Source organism: Agelaius tricolor, unplaced genomic scaffold, assembly GCF_023055355.1.
Source record: "Agelaius tricolor isolate 1412-34295 unplaced genomic scaffold, bAgeTri1.0.p SCAF_4, whole genome shotgun sequence".
NCBI classification, from domain to species: Eukaryota; Metazoa; Chordata; class Aves; order Passeriformes; family Icteridae; genus Agelaius; species Agelaius tricolor.
The window spans coordinates 50,270,068-50,293,890 of NW_027269264.1; the positions used below are offsets into that span (position 1 = coordinate 50,270,068).

Below are 23,823 nucleotides of genomic sequence, written 5' to 3' on the forward strand. Positions count from 1 at the left end.
TGTTCTGCTATTTCAGTGTAGGTTAGATTTCTCTTGAGTTTGGTTTTATTTAACCTACAGCAGAAGTAAGGTCTCTCCAGGGAATTTAAAATCTCTGGGGTTTTTTAATCATCTTAAAATCTCTGGTTGTTTGTTTTTGAGGGATTTTTTTATTATTTTTCTTTTTAAATGGTAAAAAGTTTACTGTCATAAGATATTATTATAACAAAAAACTTTAATGGTCTTAAAAAAAACCCAAAACAACCAAGCCCTATTGGTTTAGGGCATAAATATCATAGAGGTTGGAAACAAATATCTTTGCCAGGCAGATTATTCCATATTTATTTACTGGAGGGTTTCCCAGGTGCTCCTTGGGAAAATATTTTACTATTAGACATAGGCAGAGGAAGAACTCTTTCTTCACCAGTGAGCAGCAAGAATCACAGTTAAATTCTGACTTTCCAACATTTCTACTTTAAATGAAACTCAAAGACTCTGGGATCAAAATATGTTTAAGAATCATTTTACTCACAAAATTTGTGGGAATACATTCTGTACATAAATCACTTAAAATGCACACACAGTGCCTTACCCATTATCACAGTTACACCCCTTGGAATTTTTCCAAGGAGCACATCACCCGACAGTGCACAACACTGGTCACTCTCCGAAACCTTGACAGGCTTTGGGAGCACTATGTGAGCAGTGCCATTAAAAAGGAAATACTGGCTTGGAGCTGAGCTAATGTGTTTTCCAAAGCATCAAGTGCCCGCGTCCATTATTGCTGAACGGGCAGAACCGATGACTTGCTAATGACTCTCTAACTCCAGCTTAATATGCTAATCTTGCTCATAAACAGGAAGGCAGCAACACCATTGTTTACACAGCACTGATTAAATGGTACCTCAAACAATAATGAAAAACCAAGACTGAGGCTGCACAGGCTTTTAACTCTTCTCTCCCACTTTCACTGGTTGTTACACTCTCTGCCACCTCCTGAGTGGAACACTTCTGAGGAAGTGTTCATAATCAAAATAAAGCCTGATGTAATGTGGACGAGCACTGAAGTTTTTTATGTGTATAGATACATACATATTTACATATAAAAGCCTCCTTATAGTGCATCCCCTTTTTTGAAAATATAAATATATGCTATTTTAAATAACTCCACTGGAAGATAATGGAGTGACATGCAAGAGATTCTTGTCACACCAGTACCAACATTAGTAATGTCTGCTACCCCAAAAGATGAGTGGGTGCAGCCATAGAAGTACTGATAATATGAAACAGACATAGACTGCACACAAGCTTGGATATCCTATGCAGAAAGTGGATTAAATACCCTTTCCCAGCCCCCTGGAAAATCTATGGCTAAGGTGTCTCTTAAAGATCAAAAAACTAAAAGAAAGAGGCAAAAGAACTTCAATTTACCACTTAAATACTGTACCTCAACCATTTACTAAGACTGTCTGGGTGGAAAATCTTCTCACAACAGTACATTATGGATGTACATAAATTCATGATACAAAAAAAAAAGACCTGAAATGATCTGACAAGTTATCACTGCATATCACTGGAAGAGTTGGGAATAGAACTACTGCTTCTTCATTTGAAATTCAAGGTATGACTTCTGCAGTAAGCGTTTTGTTATTAAAAATCCCCATATGCTCATTTTCTCAACTCTCTGGCTTTACATCAGCAAGTCAAGATGTATTAAGTGTTTGATTTTTCAAAAAGACCTGTGGTTGTTCAGCACTTCAAGGAAGAAAAAAAAGGGAAAAAAAAAAAAGAAAAAGAAAAGGAGACAGAGACAGAGGAACTCTTTTGTTAGCTCTGGGTTCAATTCAGACATCTCTGGCTTAGGGTTCAATCAGACTATGCTTTTTTGTGCTAGCTAGGAGAGACAAAAGCACATTCTCTTTAAAAGCTCCTTGTATCCTCACTAAATTTCTACAGATTAAAAACAAAAAAGGAAATCTACATTTCTGCAGCCATATAATTCTTCCTCCAGTTTAAAACATAAGAAGCACACCTGTCTCCTCAAGAAATCCCCTTATGCTTCACAAAACCACTTATTCTCTGGAGCACAGAAACTGATGCACTTCTTTCAGCATTGCTTGCATGTCCTCATATTCTGCAAATTTGCAGGCATCCTCCAGCTTCAGCCACTGGAAAGCTTGGTGCTCCTCTGACAGCTTGATTTCTGTGTTGCAGTCCTTCATTTCTGCCAGCCAGTACACGACGGTCTTGGGCTTGCCATGGACAGGGTAGTGCAGCTCCTTCTTGTAGCCCTCGATGAGGGTGAGCTGGCTGGCCTGCAGACCTGCCTCCTCCTGTGTTTCCCGGAAGGCTGTCTGCAGGTCATCCTCCCCAGGGTCCACGTGGCCTGCCAAGAGGGTGGAAAAGTAAATCTCCGGGAAGGAAACTCACATTCCGCTTTAATCGGGAAACACTGGGAGGCAGAGATGAGAGCACATGGTAGCTGACACAGGATGAAATGGAAATTGGAGAAGAGAGATTGCTTTTCCAGATCTTATGTCTTGATTTGTCTTTGTCTTGTGGATTTTAGGATCACTGTTTATCCCTCACCTCCTGAAACTTCCATCAGCCTCTCAGCATCAGACATCTTTTCTTCCCACTCCTCCCCTCCACTTCTGGAGTACCCTACACCCATAAAGCTCCACCTTGGATTATACTGAGGGCTGAGTCCCTCATTTTTCCTTCATCCAGTTAGAGCAGAGACAGGTCATCTGAGAGTCTCAGTCCTCTCTCAAACATGTCCTCTCACATAAGCTTAAGGCTCAATTCTGCAAAACTCTTACTTGGGCCAACAGTCCAGAAACAATGGGACCAGGTACAGATGTGTACCATTTAAAAGATGCATTTCATTTTTAGGCAGACAGGGATTTTTTTCTCTTCTATACTCCCCTCTGAAACAAGCAACAAGTCTAAAAGCCAGTCCTTTCAACAGCTGGGTAGTTCTTCTAGGACACACCATCTATTTCACATTGCTCAGAATGAGAGGTGCCACTACAAACAAAGGATAAATATAACACATCCCCAGCCATTTGTACTTTTGTTGAGAAATGTCAGATTTGGTTTTCTCATGAAAGCTCCAGAATATAAATAGAACAAGCGAAGCAAGACCTCAAAAAAGCAACATAGCAGGAGCTGGAACATTTTGGGAGGTAAAAAAGTTTAAGCTCTGTTTTGTCCCTGGTGTCACTCTATTTTCTATGTAGTTGGCTCCAAATAGCTATAATTTAATTGTAGAGATGAATTGTTCCTCAGGTCTGAGATACTCAAAGTGCCCTTTTAGTACCACAACTGGGGTATATGGAAAGCTTGTTTTGCCTTTGCAAGAGGTCCTACTCACTTCCCTGCCTGTGTATCAAAAGTGTGAACACCTCTTACAACAAGACATCACCTCAGATATAAAATACACTTTTCTTTCAAGCAGTCACTGTGCAGAAAATAGCATCTGATGTCAACACCTGTTGATAACCTCAGGTCTAAGCTCAGTAAGTTGCCAGGTTTGTGCAGTACAGCCTACCTGCAGAGCAGGAAAAAGGACTGCAGGCAGCACCTCATACAACACAGCTTTCAGATCCTTTCAGATCCTCCCATCTGTTCTCACTGGTGCAGTTCTAATAGACTGAGAAGGAAAAAGAACTCTACATCCCCTTCCCATCAGCCTCAGCTAGTGCAAAGTCACAGTCCTAGGGGCAGAGATAAGGCTGATGAGGTTCATGTGAGGGGATCCAAGCAAGTCCAGTTTAATCCCGTAAGAGTTGCAGCAGCTTAGAGAACTTTTAAAATAACAAAGTACAGCTGTAGCTGTAAACTGCCTTTTGTGTGTGCTTTGAGACACTATTACAACTTCTCCTTCTGGCTCCAGCCCCATGGAATCTGTGTAAACATCACATACATGTTACCACACTGCACCTCCCAGGGTTACCTTGGAAGATCCCTCCTATCACAGATATTATAAAATGGAATAGCTTCTCCTCAATAAATTCCCCCAAATCAATACCAAGCTTCAATTACAGGCCACCATCAGATTGTGGTTTTTGATCTCTAAAATCTGAAGTGGTGTGTTGAGGGAGGTGATTCTCCCCCTCTGCTCTGGTGTGACCCCACCTGCAAAGCTGCTTCAATCTGGAGTCCTCAGCAAGGGAAGGACATTCACCTGCTGGATTGAGTTCAGAGGAAGCCATGAATACAATCAGGGAGTGGAGCACCTCTGGATAAGAGAGTTGGGGCTGCTCAGTCTGGAGAAGAGAAGGCTCTGGGGAGACCTCAGAGCCCCTTCCAGTGCCTAAAGAGTGGTGGTTTATGAGAAAATTTGGGACAGACTTTTGGAAAGGGCCTGGAATGACAGGAGAAGGGCTCCTGCTTTTTATCTAGGAGAGGGCAGATGCAGACTACAGACAAGGAAGACTTGTTTTTACTATGAGGGTGGTGAAATACTGGCACAAGTTTCCCAGAGAAGCAGTGAGTGCCTCATCCCTGGAAACATCCAGGTTGGATGGGACTCCAAGCAACTTGCTCTAGTTGAGGATGCTCCTGCCCGCTGGTGGGGGCTTGGACTAGACAACCTTTAAGAGTCCCTCCCAACCTACACTATTAGGTGTGTGAGATGTATGCTTATGAGACAATTAGCTCCCTACCAAAACTCCTACAAGTAATTTAAATCACTTGTCCAGAATTACTGTGTTCCCAGGGAGCCTTCCACAAGGATTTCTTCTCACAACAATCAATCATGTCCCAGCAGATGTTTTTTTAGCTTTCCACTAGGCTGCAAACTCAATTCCCTTAGGCTCTTGGTGGAGTAGACAAAGGGGGAGGTTTGGAAAGTTTTGTTCTTTCCCTCTATAGGAGAGCCTAACTGACACTGTAAAAAGATTTTTTCCCTCCAATCTGCAAGTTCTTGTTTATAAACTGCTGCATCATGCTTTGAAGGTGACACATTTTACAAAATAGAAGCAAAAACTATTGGGGAAAAAAATCTCAGGTGGGAAAAAACAGCAAGAAGATCTCCAGGGAACCTGAAGTACCTTTGTGCTGCCCTTTTCCTGGTACCAGGGCTGTGACTGTGGCTCTGTGACATGCCTTTATGGAGGAGGTGCTGCTCTGTCCTGGGACACAGGGCTTGTTTTCTCCTCTGAGGCCTCACTGATGACCAAGAATGGCTGGTAAGGTTAATTCTCATATCTGTCCCTCTCATCTCTATTGCATTAGGCAAGTGATCTTCATTAATGATCTCCTGCATCTCCTAAGAAAGGTGTATTAAAGTGTTCAATTACAGATTTCAGTTTGCCTTCCTGCTGACTGTGACCACAGCCCTGCAGACTCTGACCACACATGGGTCAAACAATCCTGCACTGGCCACACTGCAGGTGCCTGGCAAAGGGTGAGACCCGAGACAAGAAGGCAGAACATCCCCTCATTGCCTCACTTCAGTCGTGTGCACACCTTGCCAGAAACATCAGACACCTGAGGAGATGGGCTGGGTGACAGTCCCTGCCCCAACCCAACTCAGTCATGCCCAACACTTGGTACAGCCACAACTGTCAGGGGGTTTCAGCCTCAGAACTGCCCCCTCAGCTGTGCCAGGGGCACCATCACACAAACAGCACAGCCAGCAGCTTCTCCCAGGTGGTGATTGCCCCTCTAAACTGACCTCAGCCAAAATCCTCTCAGCAGCCTGACACCAGTGACTGCCAGGAGTGTCACCAGAACAGAAATCACCTTTGGGCGGGGTCCAGTGGTGGCTCCCGTAGGATGTCTGCAGCAGGAGGTACTCAATGCTGTCAGTGACCTTAGAGGACGGTGCTGGCTGCAGCCTCCTGAAGATGATCAAGCCACAAGCTCTCACAGCCATTCCCCTCTGCCAGCTGCACCAGGAGCTGCGGAACAGCACAAAACATGGGGCTTGAACAGACCAGCTCTATTTAGCCAGCAAGCAGATCTCAGCACAGCAAAAAAGTTGTCCACCCCTTCGAAGTTACTACAGAATTAAATTGTATATTATTAGCTACCTTTGAATTGTAAAAAAATTTCCTTTGTTATTGAGAAACATGAAAAATGACCTGCATGTCATGTCTTTGCAGCTGATAAATTACAAACCACATTGCAGGGAGGGGAAAAAATTACAAAGCAAGAGGAAAGCCACAGATTAACACTCTGAAACTTTTCCACTGCAAAACTGCAAAGGCCCTGCACAGAGGTAATACCTCACCATTACTGGAACTGGCATATGGAAATAATTGCTCTGGACAGTTTCCTGGAGCACAGGACTCCTCAGGATATCGGGGCAAAGCTGAGAAAATGAGTGACAAAGGACAGGCTCTCTGCTGTCCCACCTAGACAGAAGGCTGTCGTACAAAACTAAAAGTTTCTTAGCATGCCTGTTAAGCACTGGTTTGATGTAAACAATAAGGAACACACCTCTTAAGTAATAAATATTGTCAGCAATAAACTACGCAGCCAGCATGAGTGGTCCTATAGAGAAAAAGAAGCAACGGAGATGAGTAAGCCATGCTACAAATCTGACCGATTCCCAGTTCCGGGAAAAGCTTTACATTCCGACAGAGAAGCACAAATCAGTAAATAATTTTACAGAGCACTGGATTTTCCTGGGACGCCAAGAGCGGCATTGTGAGACCTCCAGCTCCCAACACGGGAAACCAGAGCACGGAGTCCTTCGCCACCAGCCCCGCCCCGGCACGACGCTCATCTCCTTTGGTCAGCCACTTCAACCGCTTCCTTTAGCTCCTGCCTACTTCCTTCGGTTCAGCCACCACAAGGACAACACCCCTCTGCGGCCCCCGCGGCACCAGCACCACCTCCCGTGCGCGCCTGGAAGGACAAGGACAAATCCCCGCGGGGCCCCTCCGCCGGCGCCTGGCCCCGCTGCCCTGCCCCCTCCTCGCCGCCCGCAGAGGGTCCCCCCCCGTGCCCAGGGATGGGGACACCGGGGGATGGGGACCCCGGGGATGGGGACACCGGGACCGGGGACACGTGTCACCCCCACAGCGGCCACCATGGACCCCGCCCTCACCTCTGCTTCTGGGTCCGGCAGTGGGCGGGAACCAGCGCCTGATTTGCGTCAGCATTAGCCAATCGCAGCGGCAGCGCCTCAGCCGGTAGCCACTCCCTTCTCGTCCCGCCCTCCAGCCTTCACTTAGATCCCACCCCCATACCCTAGAAGGCCTCGGATTGGCCTCTCGCGGCCGGGAGGTGCCCTACCCGCCTCTCTCCCCTCTCGCTATTGGCTGGCTGTGCGCGCGAGGCTGCGCGCGGGCGTTTGAAGCGGGAAAAGCGTTGTTGCCATGGAGACGCGGCTTAATGGCCGCCGCCGAGCGGCGCCGCGGCCGGTGAGTGAGGGGAGACCCCAGCCCTGAGGGGACGGGGACAGCTGGGTCAGGGAGGGCTCTAGGGACATCACCCTGACCGGCCTCACCGGGCTCTAGACAGGGGAAAAGCTGTGGTGGGACAGCTCCTGGAAGGATGAGACTTGTCCCCCCTTCAGACGCGCGGTGCAAGTCGGGACGCGTGGCGGTTTGTTTAGCTACATTTTTATAATTACAAAATATTTTTCATTTATGTATTTTATATATTTTACAGATAGCACATGGTTTATATACCACGTAAAAATATGTAAGTGCAATTAAAATTACATATTTTTATACATTATGTAAAATATATAAAATACTTAATTACTACCTAAAATATATTTTAATATATTTTGTATAAGATCTATGAAATATATTTTTTATGTTTGTATGTTTTAAACTTTGGAATTATAAAAGAAACCGTGAGGGGCATTTGGCGGACCCTGCTGGGAGGATGAGCTCAGGCACGGTTTTCAAATAATTGGCACCCTGCCATAACTCGTGGGTTATTTTCTCGGCACGTGGTTGAATATTGGACGCTTCCAATAGTCAGTATCCCAATATTGGACGCTTCCCCTTCCCCATGCAGCTGTGCCTGGCAGCTGTTGGGATTAGCTGCAGGATGGGGCCTCTTCTGCTGAGGTCACCAGGCTATAAATAGTATGGAGAGGGGAATAAAATACTCTGACATGCTTTGTGGGGAAGCAAAAAAATCTCCAATATTTGGTTTTTTGTCAGCCAGTTCTATTGACATTAATTAGTATGGATAGAGCACCACAACACTCTGAAGTGCTTTCTGCAGAAACAAAATAATCCCTGGTATTTAATTGTTTGTAAGGGTGTTTTAATGACATTAATTGTTTTATTAACTTCCTCAAGGTATGTCAGTGGCAAAGGAAACCCCTGTTTCTTACTTGTTCCTGCAAGCAGCAGACCTGTGTCAAGCTCCAGCTGTAAAATAGCTTTTAAAAAATTTAGCATTAAAACCATTCCCTCCTCTCCAGTTATTTTTGCTGTACTGAAGCTGTAAGTGGTCATCTATTGTCAGTGTCCAGCTTCAAAACAGCTGAACGCTTGTTCCAAGGAGCAGTGGAGTGTTTAATGCCCTGTTGTTTACGTGCAGGGTGGAGTAATCCTATGATCTTCCAAAGGGATCTGCTGCAACGTCAACCACGGGCTTCACAGATCCCCACCTGATGCATTAAACTAAAATTTTTGGCTCATTTTACAAAACAGATTATCTCTTGTTGTTGAGCTTGTCTTAAAAAAGTGCAGCTCCCTGTTCTTCGCAGGAATGCCCTAATGCCCAGGGAAAGGGGTCAGAATGATTAATGGTAAAGCATTTTGTGTGGTGCTCTGGGAAAGCAAATTAGCCATTCACTTCTGGAGGGTTAAATCAGATTTGGCTTTGGATCACCTTAAAAAAAAGAGCTTAATGTTCAAATGAATAAGGAATGAAGATGGATAGGTAGTGACAAGAATTAATACCTTTCCCTTTTCCCTATTCATTCTTTGCTTCTGTATTTCAAGAAACCTGCAAATTCTTTGGCATGAGCAGAACCTGTGATGAAGTGCTGAAGGCTTTTTTGGGGTAAAATGGTTGCAAGTAGTGAGTACAGTGTGCTGCTGTACCTGCTATCAGGGGAAAACACCCACCTGCTATACACATTTACAAACTTTTAAAGCTCTTAAGTTCTATTTTTATAAGGTACTTGTAGAGGACAATGGTTTACACAGAAAACAAGGTGGTTTTTATGGTTTGTATGCTTATTAACAATTTCTATGTTTATCAAATACCCTTGAAAATCTTGACTAATAAAATTATTTCATAATCAGGCCAGGTTTTATGATTCAGAGTGATTACCTTAGCCTATATGCAGGACAAAATGTGTAATTTGCATTTGTAGGAGTGTCATGTAAGATTTCTTCACTTTATTTCCCTAATTTAAAGAACAGATATAATGACATTTGTGTTCTCTCTCAGTGGTGACACTCAGGAAAACATCTTAATCTAAACTTGTCACTCTAAATCATCTAAAACTGTCAGGTCAATATGAATGGGATTACAGGACATGTGAGGGTTACTCAAATGAATGGGGTGCTGAGATCTTTAATAAATCAGAAGTTAATAATGATCAAGGTATAGTGGTTCTAGGCTGCTTTATTCTTAAAATAATTTCTATGGGGCTTTAACATCATTTATTTTATACACAGTGATTGACACTCACCAAGCACCATTGAAGACCTTTCCTCCACCTTGAAAAGTGCATTGAGAAGGAAAAGATCTTGTGAAAGAGGTAATTAATAATTAATAGCATTTTAAAATGGAGAGTCAGCTCCTAGAGCATAATTTTGTTGTAAGTTAATTTCCTACAGGACAGAAAAATGTAACCACTCCTTTTTATTATTTACACCTGACTTTTCTGTTTTTCATCAGCTTTATGACCATTGAAAATCCTCTAATACTGAAGCTGAGGAAGAGTTCTCTTATGACAGACTGCAATCTAATTCTGTAGCTAAGCTGGTCCCTTTTATATATAATTCTAATGCTTTTTTACAATAAGCACTCACACATTATCAGCATCTGGAAGCCTTTTAAGATCTTTTTAAAACATCTTGGCATATGAAACAAGTTGTAGAGAACTCATGTTTGCCACGTAGAGGTGTCAGGCTGGGTGCATGTGGAGAATTATACCTCCACACTCACCTCTTTCTCAAAATATATTATATTCAACTATTTCAAGAAGTCCCAGTCTTTCATCTCAACCCTGTTTTCAGTGAGGCTGCCCATATCTTTGTGGGGAACAAGGCCTAGGTTTTGATATGAAGATACCACCCTGAAGAATGGTATGTTTTTCTGCCCCATGATATGTTATGGGTGAGCAAACAAATAACTGAGGAAATGCTGGCTGTTGCAAGACTGAGAGTCTTCTGCCTTTTTTTTGCCAGAAGATGGCATTAACAATTTAGGATTCTTGAAAACCTCCTCTTAGTTTTCACAAAGCCAGTTTATTTTGATGAATTGTTTATCTGTTACAAAAAGCATCCTCAGACACAAAGATCTCTCATCTAGGGTTGGATGAATTAAAGTGTTCTTTCAATAAGGAGAAAGATATCCCTTTTTTTTGAGCATCAGTGATCGAAAGGTGAGAAGAGTTTCACTGGCAATTGCAGTTTTCCCTGAGTTCTGTCATGTTTGAACCACACAAAATCTTTTAGCAATTGTCTACTCTTGAGTTTTAACGTGATCAAAAATGCTGATTTTCTCATTATGCCAACGCCTAATTTTTTTCCTGTGGTTAATTAATTTATTCCTCCTTTATTAGTGAATGGGGTTTTTTTTCCCTAGCTTGTGAAATTCCTGTCCTGTCAAAAAGGAGTTGGTGGAGTTATCCCTGAAACCACTTAGATCCAGTAAGATTTATTCTATCTGGAAAGGCAGATCTCAAGTCTCATTAAGAGGCCAGGTCTCATTAAGAAACCATTTAGTTGCTTTCACATGGCACAGAGCTTTAGCTAATTAGCCACAGAAGCTGCTTACATTGCTCTTTTAGGTTCTGCAGTACCTACATTACTTGGATTTTCCTAATGCCAAGAATTCTTCTGATTTGTCATTCCATATAATGACAACCTGTTATTTCTAGCTGTTTAAGTATATTTTGTTTCATTTTTAATTAGAACCTTGACCTTCAAATTTGTAATTCTCTTCCCTTGTCTGCTGTTCTTTTTTTAGAAAGTGTCTCCATTGTTTCCCTTTCTATTCTTTTTTCTCTTTCCTGTGTTCACCATTATAATTTGAACAGAGGTTGTGACTGAATTAGTGTCTTTGGACACTCTGTATTTAATATAAGGATATATGAAGATGTAGGTGTAATCTAGGATACAGATAGAGAGTAGACAAAGTAATTTTTTTTGATTATTTTTGCCTTTAACAGATTTTCAACATTTTTGAGATTAGTATCTTGGCCTTGAGTTCTAGTTGCTCCTTTCATCAAACAGAAGCTTCTCATGGCAGTGCATACAGAGAGTTGCACTTCTGTATGTAAAACCACCTGTACTGGTTTTACATCTAAAGCTACCTTATGTAAGAAAGGGAATTTTTCCAAAATGTATTTAATTTAAGTCTCAGGTTCCTGTGTGTTTTTATATGTTAGAGAAGTTGGCAAGTGGAGAATACTTGTGAAACCCTTGCACACATGTGGTATTTAGTCTCCCTGATCTCTGTGTTTGCTGTCCTCTCTGTCAGTTTTGATTTCCACCTTCCAGGATCTATCAGCCTCAGCAGTGACTCTAACTTTACCTCAGGATTCAGAATCACATTATCTACAGATTAAATAAATTCACTTATTTGTGAATTTTTTGGTCATGTAGTTCATTGTTGTTGAATCTCATAATTTTACCTAAAGCATGGACTGTAAGTAATTTTAAATGTTCTCTACTGTACATTCTGACCTCTGTAGTATCTTACACAGTCAGCACTTTATATAGTAATCCATATGATTTTATTGTTATTATTACTACAACATAATGTATTAATTAATGACATGGACTCAAATTTGGGGATGACCTTATTTTCTTCTATAATGTCATTGTAGAGAGCCTTGAAAATCCTCACAAAGACTCTACCCTGAACTACAGGGAGGAAAACTTAAATGACTTGTTTTTGTTGAGTCTTACTGTGACCTCCAAACATGAGTAAGAGCAGTATTTGCTAAGGTCCTAGACTGAACAAAGATATGAGAAGGCAGTGGTGAGCAAACACTTGAAGTGCTATCATTTTTGTGTTTTATGGAAGAAGTAAAAATATCTGCAGATATTAGTCCGTTGGGATACAGACAGCTGCACCATGCATTGCCAGTAAGACATAAGTGAAGAAGTTGGGGGATTTGGGGTATACTTTTCAGTGATTCATGTTTCTTTTTTGGGGTTCCCAGGAATGCAAGTATGGCATTCCAGTGGCATATATAGATTTAGAGAAATGCTGTCTTTCAGATTTTGCAGAATTGTTTTTTTGGTTTTTCTGTCAAGGAGACTCAGAAATGCTCAGAGGATTCATGACATAAAAGAGAAAGGTACACAACAAAACTGCAGCTTTGCTATAGTTCATCTGTAAGATGAATGGTCGTAATTAGGCAGCTTGAGGTGAGGACAAGTGCAATTTTTTTTCTTCTGTGGTTAGTTAACCAGGGGTAGCTGAACCACGTTAGACCATGTGCCTTGATATTAAATTGACTGTCTAAAATTAGGCATTTTACATTCTATAGCTTGAGGACAGGGTTTCAGTAGCTGTGGCATTCATCAAGTAGACATCAGGCGTGTAGGAACTCTGTGGCAGTGAGTAATATTGCCTTGTGCATTTCTTACATGTTGTATATTGTATATAATTTTAAAATACAGTTTCATGGATAAAAGATGTGTTTCATGTTCTACTTTATTGTTGTTATGGCTATTTTTTTTCGTGTTTGTCAGTCTAGTGTATGGTAAACTTGGAGTTAAACAAGCTTCTAGCCTATGACCATTGAAAAGTAATGGCAAGTAAACGTGCAAGTTTCTTCATTAGTAACTTTGTTTCATATTATTCTAATGTTTATTTTGTTTGATTTCTTGCAGGCTCTAGGTTGAAGATGGCATCATGCCTTTACGAATGCCTTTGTGAAGCAGGACTTGAAAAATACTATCCCCACTTCGCTGCCTTTGGTGTTCAGACAATTGATGAGCTTGCCGAGGTTTCCATGGAAGATTTTTCCAAACTGGGGGTCCATGACATAAATGACCGCAAACATCTTTTCCACCTCATTAGAATAATCAAATTTACACAACAAGAAGGCACTGCAAACTTAAGCAAGCAGGATTTTCAACCACATGGCCTTTTCATTCAGCCTCAGGTGACCAAGTCAGGACCCCGTAGACAGCTGCGTTTCGAGTCCTTTTGTGGAGAAAATGATGGAACAGTTAAAGACTCTGAACCGGAGTTGTATCAGTCATCTGATTTCAGTGCCGATGAAGAGAAGGACAATGTAGGGGAAATGCTGGGACACATGCCACCACACAATCCAGAACCGATCAGATTAACTAGAAGAGACCTAAATATTGCTGGAATAGGTTCAAAAAATGACCTGAGCTGTCCAACAGTTTCTGATGATATTGCTCCTCTCCTGGGTGATTCTGAAGTTCCTCCTGTACAAAGAGTAACTCATATTTCAGGGTATAATTATGGACTACCTCATTCCTGTATCAGGTAATAATCACTCACCTTTATTTTGCTAATACTTCAGGTTAGTCATAATTGATTCTTTCTTAATTGTGGAGCAGAATCTGTATTCCTCACCTCCAAATAAGCAATCCAAGCACTACAGAGCAATGCAGTCTTACAGACAAGAGAGATATTAATAGGCATTTCCAACTCTCCGAGTCTTATAGAAGGAATCATCTGAATTTGACCAGCTGCTACTCACCAAGGTTGTCTAAGAATAGTCTTTATTGTCTTTCAGGATTTAAGGCTTTCTTTTCTTGGTATTTGAGCCAATCTTTGTCTTTCCATGGGACTATTTTTTAAAACATTACTTTTCCAAAATACAGCATTGCCTATTGTTAAATTTGTCAAGCTTTTCTTGGTAAAAAGGATACAAGCTGTGATGGCTATATTTGTTTATAAAGAAATCTGTGAACTGAAGCTTTAAAAGGAAGCAAAATGAATGCAGCTGGGAAGGGTTACAGACCTGGTGGTGAGAGGGATGCCTTGCAGCCGCTCCCTAGGCATGTGATCTGTAACTTCCATACTTTTCCCAGTGTTTGGTACTGGAGGGGCTGGGGTTATCATGAACCACTGGTAAATCTACCCTGGCAACATTTTTAAAGCACTAAATATTTTTTCCTGATTCACCAGCAGAGCATGTACGCCTCTGCCCACGTAATACCAGTATCTAGCTTTTGCAATGCAGTCATGGTAGTTAATATGCAATGAAAAGAGGTAGTTTTATGAAGTTAGGTGTGGTCTGGGAAGGTTGTGGAGAAAGATTTGGTACAGGGAAAGATCCATGGAGTTGAGGTGTCAGTTACAGCTCCCCCCTGGAGTGCATGTAGCCTGGAGGGATAGATGCTGCTGCCACGGTGGAAAAGTACTAAGGTGACATAATAAGTAGAGCACTTAAACTGTGAAAGGCAAGACAGGTTTATAACTCTCCTTGGCTGGAAAAAAAATCATTCCCACCTTCTGGAGAAATGTACTAACTTCCAATATATATTGATATCTGGGTGTATTCTCTGTCTCTTCAGGAAGATGAGCCAATGTGCGGCTAAAAGGACAGGATTTATAATGTTGGCAAATTAAAAAATGATACATTATTAAACCTAATGCCTTAAGTAAAGGAGTTAAAGATTTTTAATCCTGCAATAGAGACATGTTCTTCATTGTTCTCTCTTTCCTTGTTCTCTTCTTTTGCAAGCACATTCTTCTGTACTAAGTATTAATGGCTCATCTTGTGGGCTTTCTGCATCCTCCTCCTGAAATGCCTCCACTTAATTTTCTCGTGTTTGGAGAGTTGTGCATTTCAGGCAGGCTTGGAGCAGCATGCTTACCCTCAGGTTTGATTCCTGTTTTGCAAGTGCTTAACTGCTTTGCTGAATCCATCCATTCCCATGGCACCTTGTGATTTTACCATCGTGAAGGCTCACCTAGTCTCATCTATGAGAAATATTGGAAAACAGACACAATTTCAGATAGCAGAAGGACAAAGAGCTCTTTTAATGTGTTCAAATTTATTTTGAACTTGCCCACAGCAAATAACTTCATTATGCAAAGACATAATTGTCCTTCTGACCTATTATTCAGTTAGATTTCTGATGATCTGTGTCATGACTGTTGTTTGACTTTTTTGCCTAGTAATGAAAAATTATTTTATTGTAAAATACAATTTATATTTTAAAAGAGTTAGTAAGAAATACAAACTTTGGGTTCAGCATATAGAATTAATGTGCATTCTATTCCCATACAAAATATACTCAACAAAAATGTTCCTCTGTACTAGAAAAAATAGTCCTTTTTTCTCATTAACAGTCTCTAAATTTTCAGGTTTTTTTTTTTTTCTCCAAATACTGCAATCCTTTCTGCTTCAAGCTCTTAGAGCACAACAGGCTCTTGCTGCAGGTCACCAATTACACCCTCTGGCACAAGAATTAAACTTCAGAGCTTCTGATCATTTGTTGGACAACATTTGGTGCCTAGTGATATGCATAAGCTCACACCAGCTTACGAAGCATCTTATTTCAAGTGTCATTGCCTTTCTTTTCCAACAAAAGAATTTTCCATCTAAATGCACAGCCTGATCCTGGACTGCACGGGAAAGCTGTACTAAAATTAAAGGGAGTCTAGTGACAAATGAAGATTGCTCATGTGTGGTCTTCAAAGACATATCTTGAGATTTAAATGTTCATCTCATGTGCTTCTGGGGAATCATGGAGCACAACAGCAATGATACCACAAGCATATGGATGTTAATGAGATGTTGAGTTACTTGTGTGGTTACAATTTGTTAGACAACTGGTATATATGAGTTTTCAGTTGCTATGCTAAGAGGTTTTGGCACCTGGACAGTGTGGCAGAAACACTGCTTTTGGGCAAGTTGGGGCTTGATTATTTGAAATGCAAATCCAGGCTGAAAATTGTTACTGATTTGGCTGAAGACAGCTTGAAGAAGGGGGAGATATAGTGAATACACTTTGGTTAATTCAAGCCTATTCTATTCACAAAATGCTGTACACAGCAGGTTAATCAATGAAACATGAAATTACCTCCTGTTTCTGAGATGTCTGGAAGGGGACTGAAGTAAAATTGCTGAAACATAAGAGCACAACTTTGTTTATGGTCTAAAACCACATAACCCTTTTATGAAAAAAGACCAAAGGGGAGACAAGGATGAGATCAGTTGTTTTTTTTTTTTTGAGCTGAATAGGAGCATGGTGATACTATCTGATTTGCCAGTTTGAATCATTTACTTGTAACCAGTTGGAACAATCTATAATGGGAAGAAAAAAGTCCATCATGAGAGGAAAAGCAGCTAAGTATTGTATATTTTCCTTTTCAAGATCTATTCATATTTTCATTGTACATGATTAAGTGACTAATCGTAAGTGCAAATAATTGCACAAGAATAAATTTCATTACATTAACTTGGATATTATGTCAGCTTCCATCTCATGTTTGTGTACAACTGAAAATATGTCAGTCCAGCAGCAAGTTCAGGAGTGTAGCTGTACAAACATAACTATTCCTTTATCAGAAGCGTACAGGAAGCATCAGTCTGTTTAGGAAAAATCATTAGATACTGCATCATGTAAAAATGAGGTGTGTTATGGAGTTTTTTGATAGGCATTAAGAGCAGAAATATTCTGTGGTAAATGTAACAAATTCAGGCGTATTCTAGATTCTGTTGTAACTTAATTTTAAAATGTGGACCTCCATTATTGTTGTAGATCCAATACTTTCGACAAAGAGACTCCATGGACAGAGAGTGAAAAAATCAGAGTGTGTGTCCGAAAACGTCCTCTCTGCGTGAGGGAGGAGAGACGTGGGGAGGCAAATATAATCACAGTGAAAGATCAGGAAACCCTACTTCTCCACGAGAAGAAGGAGGCAGTTGATCTTACACAATACATTTTACAGGTAACGTCCTGCATTGAAGGTTGTGTTTATGGGCCAGTCACTTGCATGGAAGGGTAAAGCTGGAGTTTCCATGAGGAAAAACAGAAAAGGACTATTAGTATTTCTTATACTGAAATAGGTGGTGGGCTTTTGATTTAGCTCAGAGTTGTCTATATCTGAGTTCTTCTGTTTTATGCCAGACTGTGCCAGCAAACCTGACCCCAGAATTTTAAGGTCTAGAAGTATGTCTCTTGGAACTTTGTATGTGGCAAAATAAGCCCTCTGCTACATGCCATTGCTGCAGGAGAAGTGCCTGCTGATGGCTTTCCAGGGTACTTCAGTGAGGAGTTCCCTTTCCACTGTTTAAGCATTGTAGTAGGTCTGTTTCAATGAATCATACATACCCTCGTCCTGTCCCTTCCATTTTTCTCAAATGCTTTTGAAAATTAAGTTCCCGTTTGTCTTTGTCTCTTAATCCCAAATATTTTGTGCTGTCATAGTTCAAATTCTCACTTGTGACTGACAACACCAGGAACAGAACTGATTTGTAGAGGCAGCAAGCTATTCTTGCTCTCCTGACTGTTATTTTTACAATCTGGGCCCTGGTAACAACTGTTTAAAGTATCTGGTAAAATTTCAGATCTCTCTCAGGCCCTGTTCTTGTGCCACCTTTTACAGTGGGACACATGCTGAATCATTTCCACAGACCCTGCTTCTTTGGGTCTGATCTGGAGTGTGGGAAGTTTTGATTTTCTTGCCCCCTTTTGAGTTCAGACAATGTAGCTTTGCTTAGGAGCAGCTTCTTTCTTCTCTGGCACAAAACTTTTTAAGAACAGAGGCAATTAATCACAACTAAGTCACAAGTGAGAACTAATTTTGAGAGAGTCAAGAGTTGACTCTCAGTTCTTTTTTCTGTTACAGTCTGACAGTACATCTGTAGACTGATTAATTTCATGAATAGGTTTTCTTTAATTAGCTTTTTTTTGTTTCTTGTTAAAAGGCTCTGGCATGTTATGCTTCAGAGTGATGGGAAATTGAGGCATTTTTGTTTTCTTTTTTTTTCCCCTACCCTGAATCTCTTGACTGGTGTGTTCCTACATGAGTTGTGCTGCATAGTAAGTGTGCTAGATCACTCTCTACCTAATCCAAAGCCATATGAAGTCACTCGAAAGACTTTCATTATTTCATTTTACCTTTGACTGGAGTTGGAGGGGATGTGAAACATATTCATGCTCATGTAAAGATTATCTTTGTTTTTTAGCATGTTTTTTGTTTTGATGAAGTCTTCGAGGAGTCATGTACCAATCAGGATGTGTACATGAAGACAGCTTATCCTCTCATTCAGCATATTTTTAACGGGTAGGGCATCAGTGCTTACATTGGTTATTTTATGTTTTCTTGTTTTCCAGTTTTATGTGTATGCCTGAATTTTGCTTTATGCTTTTCACCTTTTGACACGTACCTTGATTTCACGTTTGCCACATGCCTTCCCCCTTTCAGAATATCTTTGATTGCAATTTTGACAAAAGTAAATCAAGGAAAACTTTCTTCACACTAAGTGACAAATCTCAATTACAGAAGAAGGTTAAATTGAACTCAGTTGCACCAAAGTGACAGCATGGTCAGCCTAGAATAAAAACATGTGTCCCAGGATTTCTGAGCTCTCATCTTCACTCTACAAAGGCTCCTGTGTGGAAGAGCACACTCATCTGTAGAGAAATAATGTTTCTCTACAGATAATAATGTCTCAGGAAAGAGTAGTCTCTTTTTTGAGACTACTGAGAGATATTTTTATATGTATTTGTACAGTTCACAAGGTAATAGAAATTATGAATAACCTTGTGATTTATTTCTATTGATTTATATTTGCTTAGAGTTTTAATTGTAATTACATCCTGATTAATAGGAAATTTATGGTGGTTTTACATGAGGCATCTTATTGCTATGCAAGGTTATATATATATATATATATATATATATGGAATATATACTTGAATATAATTACTTTGAGTCTTTGAAGGAAAATATGACATATCCATACTGAAAATTAACAAAATGGAGCATTCTGTTACTGAAAATCTCCAAGTGTCATCAACAGAGACAGAGTATCATGCTCTTGAGGAAAGGAAAGTGAGAACAGAGAATGAGGCTTGTACCTTGCTGTGTAATAATCACTAAAGCCAAATTCTGCTAGTCCAGTAATGCCACCAGAAGAAATTATGCTATTTTTTTCCCAGCTTCCCCCTTACTTTTCCATCCCTCCTGCCAGCATTCATTTAATCTGACACCATGGTGAGGCCAGTCTGCAATCTAAACTGGCAAGAAATTCTTTGCAGCCAGTGATTATTGCAGCCCTACATTTTTACCCATTCCTCTGCCAGGAGTACTGAGGTACAGGTACAAAGTCTTTTCTTTAAAAGGGGCAGGGAAAGGAAAGGAAGAGAGCCAGCACCTTGTGCCACATCAGATCTCCATAGGGTATACCTGGAAATCATTGTTAAGCATCCTGCATTTTCCCAGAGAGGGTAGCAGACCAAACCTCATTGCTAAGGGGTCACTATAGATAGATACCAGCATTGCAGAATATTATTTAATAGATATGAATGAATCAGATGTGTCACTAAACACATATGCTGTCTTCACAGAGGCAATGCAACTTGCTTTGCATACGGGCAGACTGGTGCTGGCAAGACTTACACCATGATAGGGAATCACCGGAACCCAGGACTCTATGCCCTGGCTGCCCAGGACATCTTTAGGTACCTGGAAGCATCACCATCCAGGAAAGAGCTAGTGGTTCTGATCAGTTTTTATGAGATCTACTGTGGACACCTTTATGACCTGCTAAATGGAAGGCAAAGGTATGATTTCCTACAAGCCTGTGGTTGTGAATCAGTTGGTTACTGTTTGGAAATCAATTACTGTTTTCATGTGATTACATTTAACATACTAGCATTTATAGTAAATGTTATATATTTAATTAGGGTTGTTCACAGGAGATACTTAAGGAGGATAGCAAGATCTGACAGTAGATACTGTGACATTGATAGGGACTCCTGGTTTGTTTGGGGGAAAAATAAGGACTTAAGTTTGAGATACAAGCTCAGGCTCTTGCCTTACACTGTAATAAGATAATAGCTGGACATCCATAGGAAGAGAAACAAGCTTCTTGTGGCCAGAAGTTCCTGTCTTAAAATCATAGAACATTTTGAGAAGGAACCTTAAAGATCATCTTGTTCCACTCCTGCTGCCCTGGTCAGGGACAACTTCCACTAGACCAGGTTGCTCCAAGCCCCATCCAGCCTGGCCTTGAACATTTTTGGGCATGGGACATCCACAACTTGTTTGGACAGCCTGTTGTGTGTCAGCCATTGGGGAGTAACTCTGGCTGTCCCTCCTGCTGTGCCAGTGGGGATTTGGCTCTTGCCAGTCCAGTCTCTGAAGATCCTGTTGATCTCCTAAGTGCTGGACTCTGCAGAGCCTGCTCACCTTCTCCCTGGGCACCTTTGCCTGGCAGCCCAGTGACTCAGCCCAGCAAGCCTCTGGAGGTGATGCTGAAATAGGACTCTAAGGCTGTAGGAGCTGCTTTAAAATCCTGTGCAAAAAACATTAGAATATGAATAGAACAAAATTTACAGATTGATGAGGACTTAGAGGAGCCTGAGATGTAGTTTAAAGGGAGACAGGAACTCTTAACATGTAAATGTGGTAATTTACTTCCCTGCTTTATTATATTCTTGAACTAGCAGAAGTGCACTAGTAATGTCTCTTGAGCAGTGAAATGTCAGTGGTACTTGTTATAAATTAAGTATCTCTTCAGCTCTGAAAATAAATTAATGACAGCAGGGCCTCTCCCTTGTCAGTAGCCTTGATTGCTTTTTCTCAGTGTCACAGCACGGACGTGTGTTTTCATTGCTGCTTTCTAAGATTTCAGAGATCTTCTTTTTTACACTGTTCTCTTGTCAGACTTTTTGCAAGAGAAGATGGCAAGCATGTCGTTCAGATAGTTGGACTGCGGGAGGTTCAGGTGGATTCTGTAGATGAGCTGTTGGAGGTAATGTTTGGGATTTGTTCTTTGTCTTCTGCAGCCCAATTTGCTTATTTGTGAGGTGTGTCACTTACAGAGATTATTTACTGTGTAGCACAAGTGTATGTTCCTGTTTAAGGCCCTGAAATTGACAATCCCAGCAAGGCACCAAGGGGCTCTATTAAAAGTGCTTTTATTGCTGTTTCTTGTGTTAGCCACATGCTAACAGCTGTCACTTCTGCTGCCATTCCATAGGGAAAGATTCCAGAAGTTAAATATTATCCCAGTAAGGGACCTTGAAAGCTGGATATGTATTTTCTATTTTCTCTCAGTGTGGTGTCTTGTGGGTCTATGAACTTAGATTTTTGTATATAAAAGATATGTGGTTTTTGCACAGAATATATAAATTTGAAAATTATTAGAAACAGACATTAGAAAATACTTAAGATTGACATATTTTTTCTGAATTAGGATTAAAATACTGCTTATGTGTGTGCATGATAACAGCCAAGTAAAATGAAGATCTTTAAACAGTAGCTAACATTCACCAAGAACAAGGCTTCAGTTTTCTTCCCTACCTGGCTGAGCCCTAAAAGGACACTGGCAAATTTTCTGTATTGTCCTGCAGCAAGCAAGCTGATTAAATCAACTTTCTATTTAGTCTGACTTTGCATAGTTTAATTTTTCTTTTTTTTTTTGGTAAGGAAGTGTCAATGCAAGTGCCTGATACTGTAACTGGCTCATTAAAATTGTCATAATGTTGTCCACTGATATTGCACTTAATTTAGTTGTTTATCTTCCCATTAACTCCAAGCTTCAGGACAAGCTGATGATGCTTCTGTGAGTTAGAGTGCAAATTTGCTACATGGTTGATTTGCAATTCCTTGGTATTATCACATTCCACACACAGAAGAGCTATTAAATTACTTAATTTTTACCGATATCCTGGGGGGAAAAAATACACTGTTCACAAGCCCTTTTGAAAACAGAAATGTCACTGGCTTGACTCAGAACTTCTGGGTATTCTGCAACAGCTATATGGAAATATATCCTATGGAGCTTTGAACACATCCCTGGTTAGTTACTACTCATTGATGTTGGCTTTGATTCAGAAATTGTCTTCACTTAGCACTGATATAAAGCTCAGAAGCTGTAGTGGGTGGTTATGTTACTCATTGAGAACTGGCCACTGAAAAGCATGAATAATTCACATCTATCAGCTGAGAATGTATTGATTTTGCTAGGCAGTATTTTGATTTGTTCTTGAAGCCAGAAGCAAAATTAATGGCTTTTCTATGAATGTCCTGCTGCAGTCAACGTTAGACTTTCTGCAACAGTCCATTAAAGTTTTCAAAAAAGAATTATCCAGATTTTTATCTTGAAGGAGCCTTTATCCTTCTGCCTTGCCTTCCTTCCTTGTTTTCTTATTTTAATGTTTTATTGAGTATAATTAATCTTTTAAATTTGTTCCTTACTCTGGCATAATTTTCTTTTTTTTAGTTTTGGAAATTTAGAAAGGTTTTGGCAGTTCATGAATTTGTGTGTGACTTTCTGGATAACTGTACTCATCTTCTACAAGAGAAAGTAAAATTTTAAAAGAACACAAAAAATGGTCAATCTCATAAGGGTCTTAGATTGTATCTGTAGTACTAGAAAAGTATGCCAGAAATATAAGAAAGAATTTAATTTTATAAGTTGAATATTTTGCAAATATGAGTGAGTGTGTGATGCAACAGATTGTTACTAGCAGTGTAACTCTTTAAGCAGTGTAGCTCTTTAAGCTCTGTAGTGTCACTACAAGCAAGTCCATGCACTAAGCTCTGAAAGAAATATTGGAAGGGATCCAGTCTACCTCTACTGCCTTGCACCAAATCTTAAGGCTGTAATGCACCTTTCCTCACAATGTTTCCTCGCCTTTTGAGGACAAGATATCTTTCTGAGATATTGTAGTTTTATTTGCAATTCATTTGGATTTTGTCCCCTTATTTTGCAGGTGATTTTGAAGGGGGGAAAAGAACGTAGCACAGGAGTTACTGCTGTCAACTCCGATTCCTCTCGGTCTCATGCTATCATCCAAATTCAAATTAAAGACACAAGCAACAGGGCATTTGGGAGGTAAGACCAGAAGCAGAGGTGCTCAGTGCTGATGTCAAGCCCAGGGACATCCAAGAGACAAAGAGGAGGTGTTAGTGCATAGGTGTCAGTTAAATTAGAAGACAGGGTTAAAAAGGACTACGAAAAGTTCCACAGTCCTTTCTCTGTTTCCAAGGAGAATGTTTTAGGCACATCTGCAAGAGCTTTGTCAAAATTGTTCATACAAATTTCCAGTGAAGGAGTTTGACAATCAAATCCATCCCCTCATCTTCAGTGTTTAATTTGGCTAAAGATAGACACCTTCAGTGTACTTATCCACATGTGACCTCACCACCTTTGAAGTAATAGAATGAAATTGCCACTTCTGGGATCCTTGCAGTAAATTATGTCAGGTGCATTTGCCCCTCAAAGCATTTCTGTCCTGTAATTGACTACAAAAGGAGTGTGGGTTGACCAGCCCAGGTGGAGATGATTCCACAACAAATGTTTGCCTTTGGCCAGAAGAATCAGAGTACCTCACATAAACCTCCATGGTAATTTGAGTGTGTGACTCTGATGCTATCTGCAGCAGACAGAAAGAGCAGTTTACTTACACTTGTGGCATCCACTTTATGTATTCAAAATGAATTGTATCTCTTTCAGTCATCTTTTCTCCAGAGTAAACAACCTCAAGAAATAGGTCTGAG

At 40.6% G+C, this 23,823-nt stretch overlaps 3 protein-coding genes across 6 annotated transcripts in view; 1 reads left to right on the forward strand and 2 right to left on the reverse strand.

Moving 5' to 3' along the window:
• LOC139589343 (myogenesis-regulating glycosidase-like) overlaps positions 1 to 5,866 on the reverse strand; it is a 29,661-nt gene extending 23,795 nt beyond the window's left edge. The window contains exon 1 of the mRNA XM_071425709.1: positions 5,731 to 5,866. The gene's annotated coding sequence lies outside the window, so the exon portion shown is untranslated. The remainder of the gene's footprint in view (positions 1 to 5,730) is intronic.
• NUDT2 (nudix hydrolase 2) lies at positions 487 to 7,133 on the reverse strand. 4 transcript variants are annotated; one of them, XM_071425713.1, is made up of 4 exons: positions 7,043 to 7,117; positions 6,430 to 6,483; positions 5,731 to 5,888; positions 487 to 2,365 (listed from the first exon to the last, which is right to left on the reverse strand). In XM_071425713.1, the coding sequence occupies exons 3-4, from the start codon at positions 5,861 to 5,863 to the stop codon at positions 2,052 to 2,054; spliced, it is 447 nt and encodes a 148-aa protein (XP_071281814.1). In that variant the 5' UTR covers positions 5,864 to 5,888; positions 6,430 to 6,483; positions 7,043 to 7,117; the 3' UTR covers positions 487 to 2,051. The 4 variants fall into 4 exon arrangements, with proteins under 4 accessions (XP_071281814.1, XP_071281815.1, XP_071281817.1 ...); XM_071425714.1 differs by lacking the exon at positions 7,043 to 7,117 and adding an exon at positions 6,765 to 7,027; XM_071425716.1 differs by lacking the exon at positions 7,043 to 7,117 and adding an exon at positions 6,602 to 6,754.
• Positions 7,134 to 7,290: 157 nt separating this feature from the next.
• Positions 7,291 to 23,823, forward strand: part of KIF24 (kinesin family member 24) — a 29,454-nt gene continuing 12,921 nt past the window's right edge. The window contains exons 1-8 of the mRNA XM_071425718.1: positions 7,291 to 7,358; positions 9,591 to 9,673; positions 12,987 to 13,614; positions 16,848 to 17,037; positions 18,278 to 18,375; positions 19,662 to 19,877; positions 20,983 to 21,070; positions 23,037 to 23,158. Of these exons, the coding sequence (XP_071281819.1) occupies positions 13,001 to 13,614; positions 16,848 to 17,037; positions 18,278 to 18,375; positions 19,662 to 19,877; positions 20,983 to 21,070; positions 23,037 to 23,158 (1,328 nt within the window). The 5' untranslated portion in view covers positions 7,291 to 7,358; positions 9,591 to 9,673; positions 12,987 to 13,000. The remainder of the gene's footprint in view (positions 7,359 to 9,590; positions 9,674 to 12,986; positions 13,615 to 16,847; positions 17,038 to 18,277; positions 18,376 to 19,661; positions 19,878 to 20,982; positions 21,071 to 23,036; positions 23,159 to 23,823) is intronic.

Coding starts and splice junctions, on each gene's coding strand:
- NUDT2 (XM_071425717.1), bottom strand. CDS start 5,863: ATGGCTGTGAGAGCTTGTGGCTTGATCATCTTCAGGAGGCTGCAGCCA. Junction 2,366..5,730: donor CCACTGGACCCCGCCCAAAG/GTGATTTCTGTT, acceptor CCCTCTTGGCAG/GCCACGTGGACCCTGGGGAG.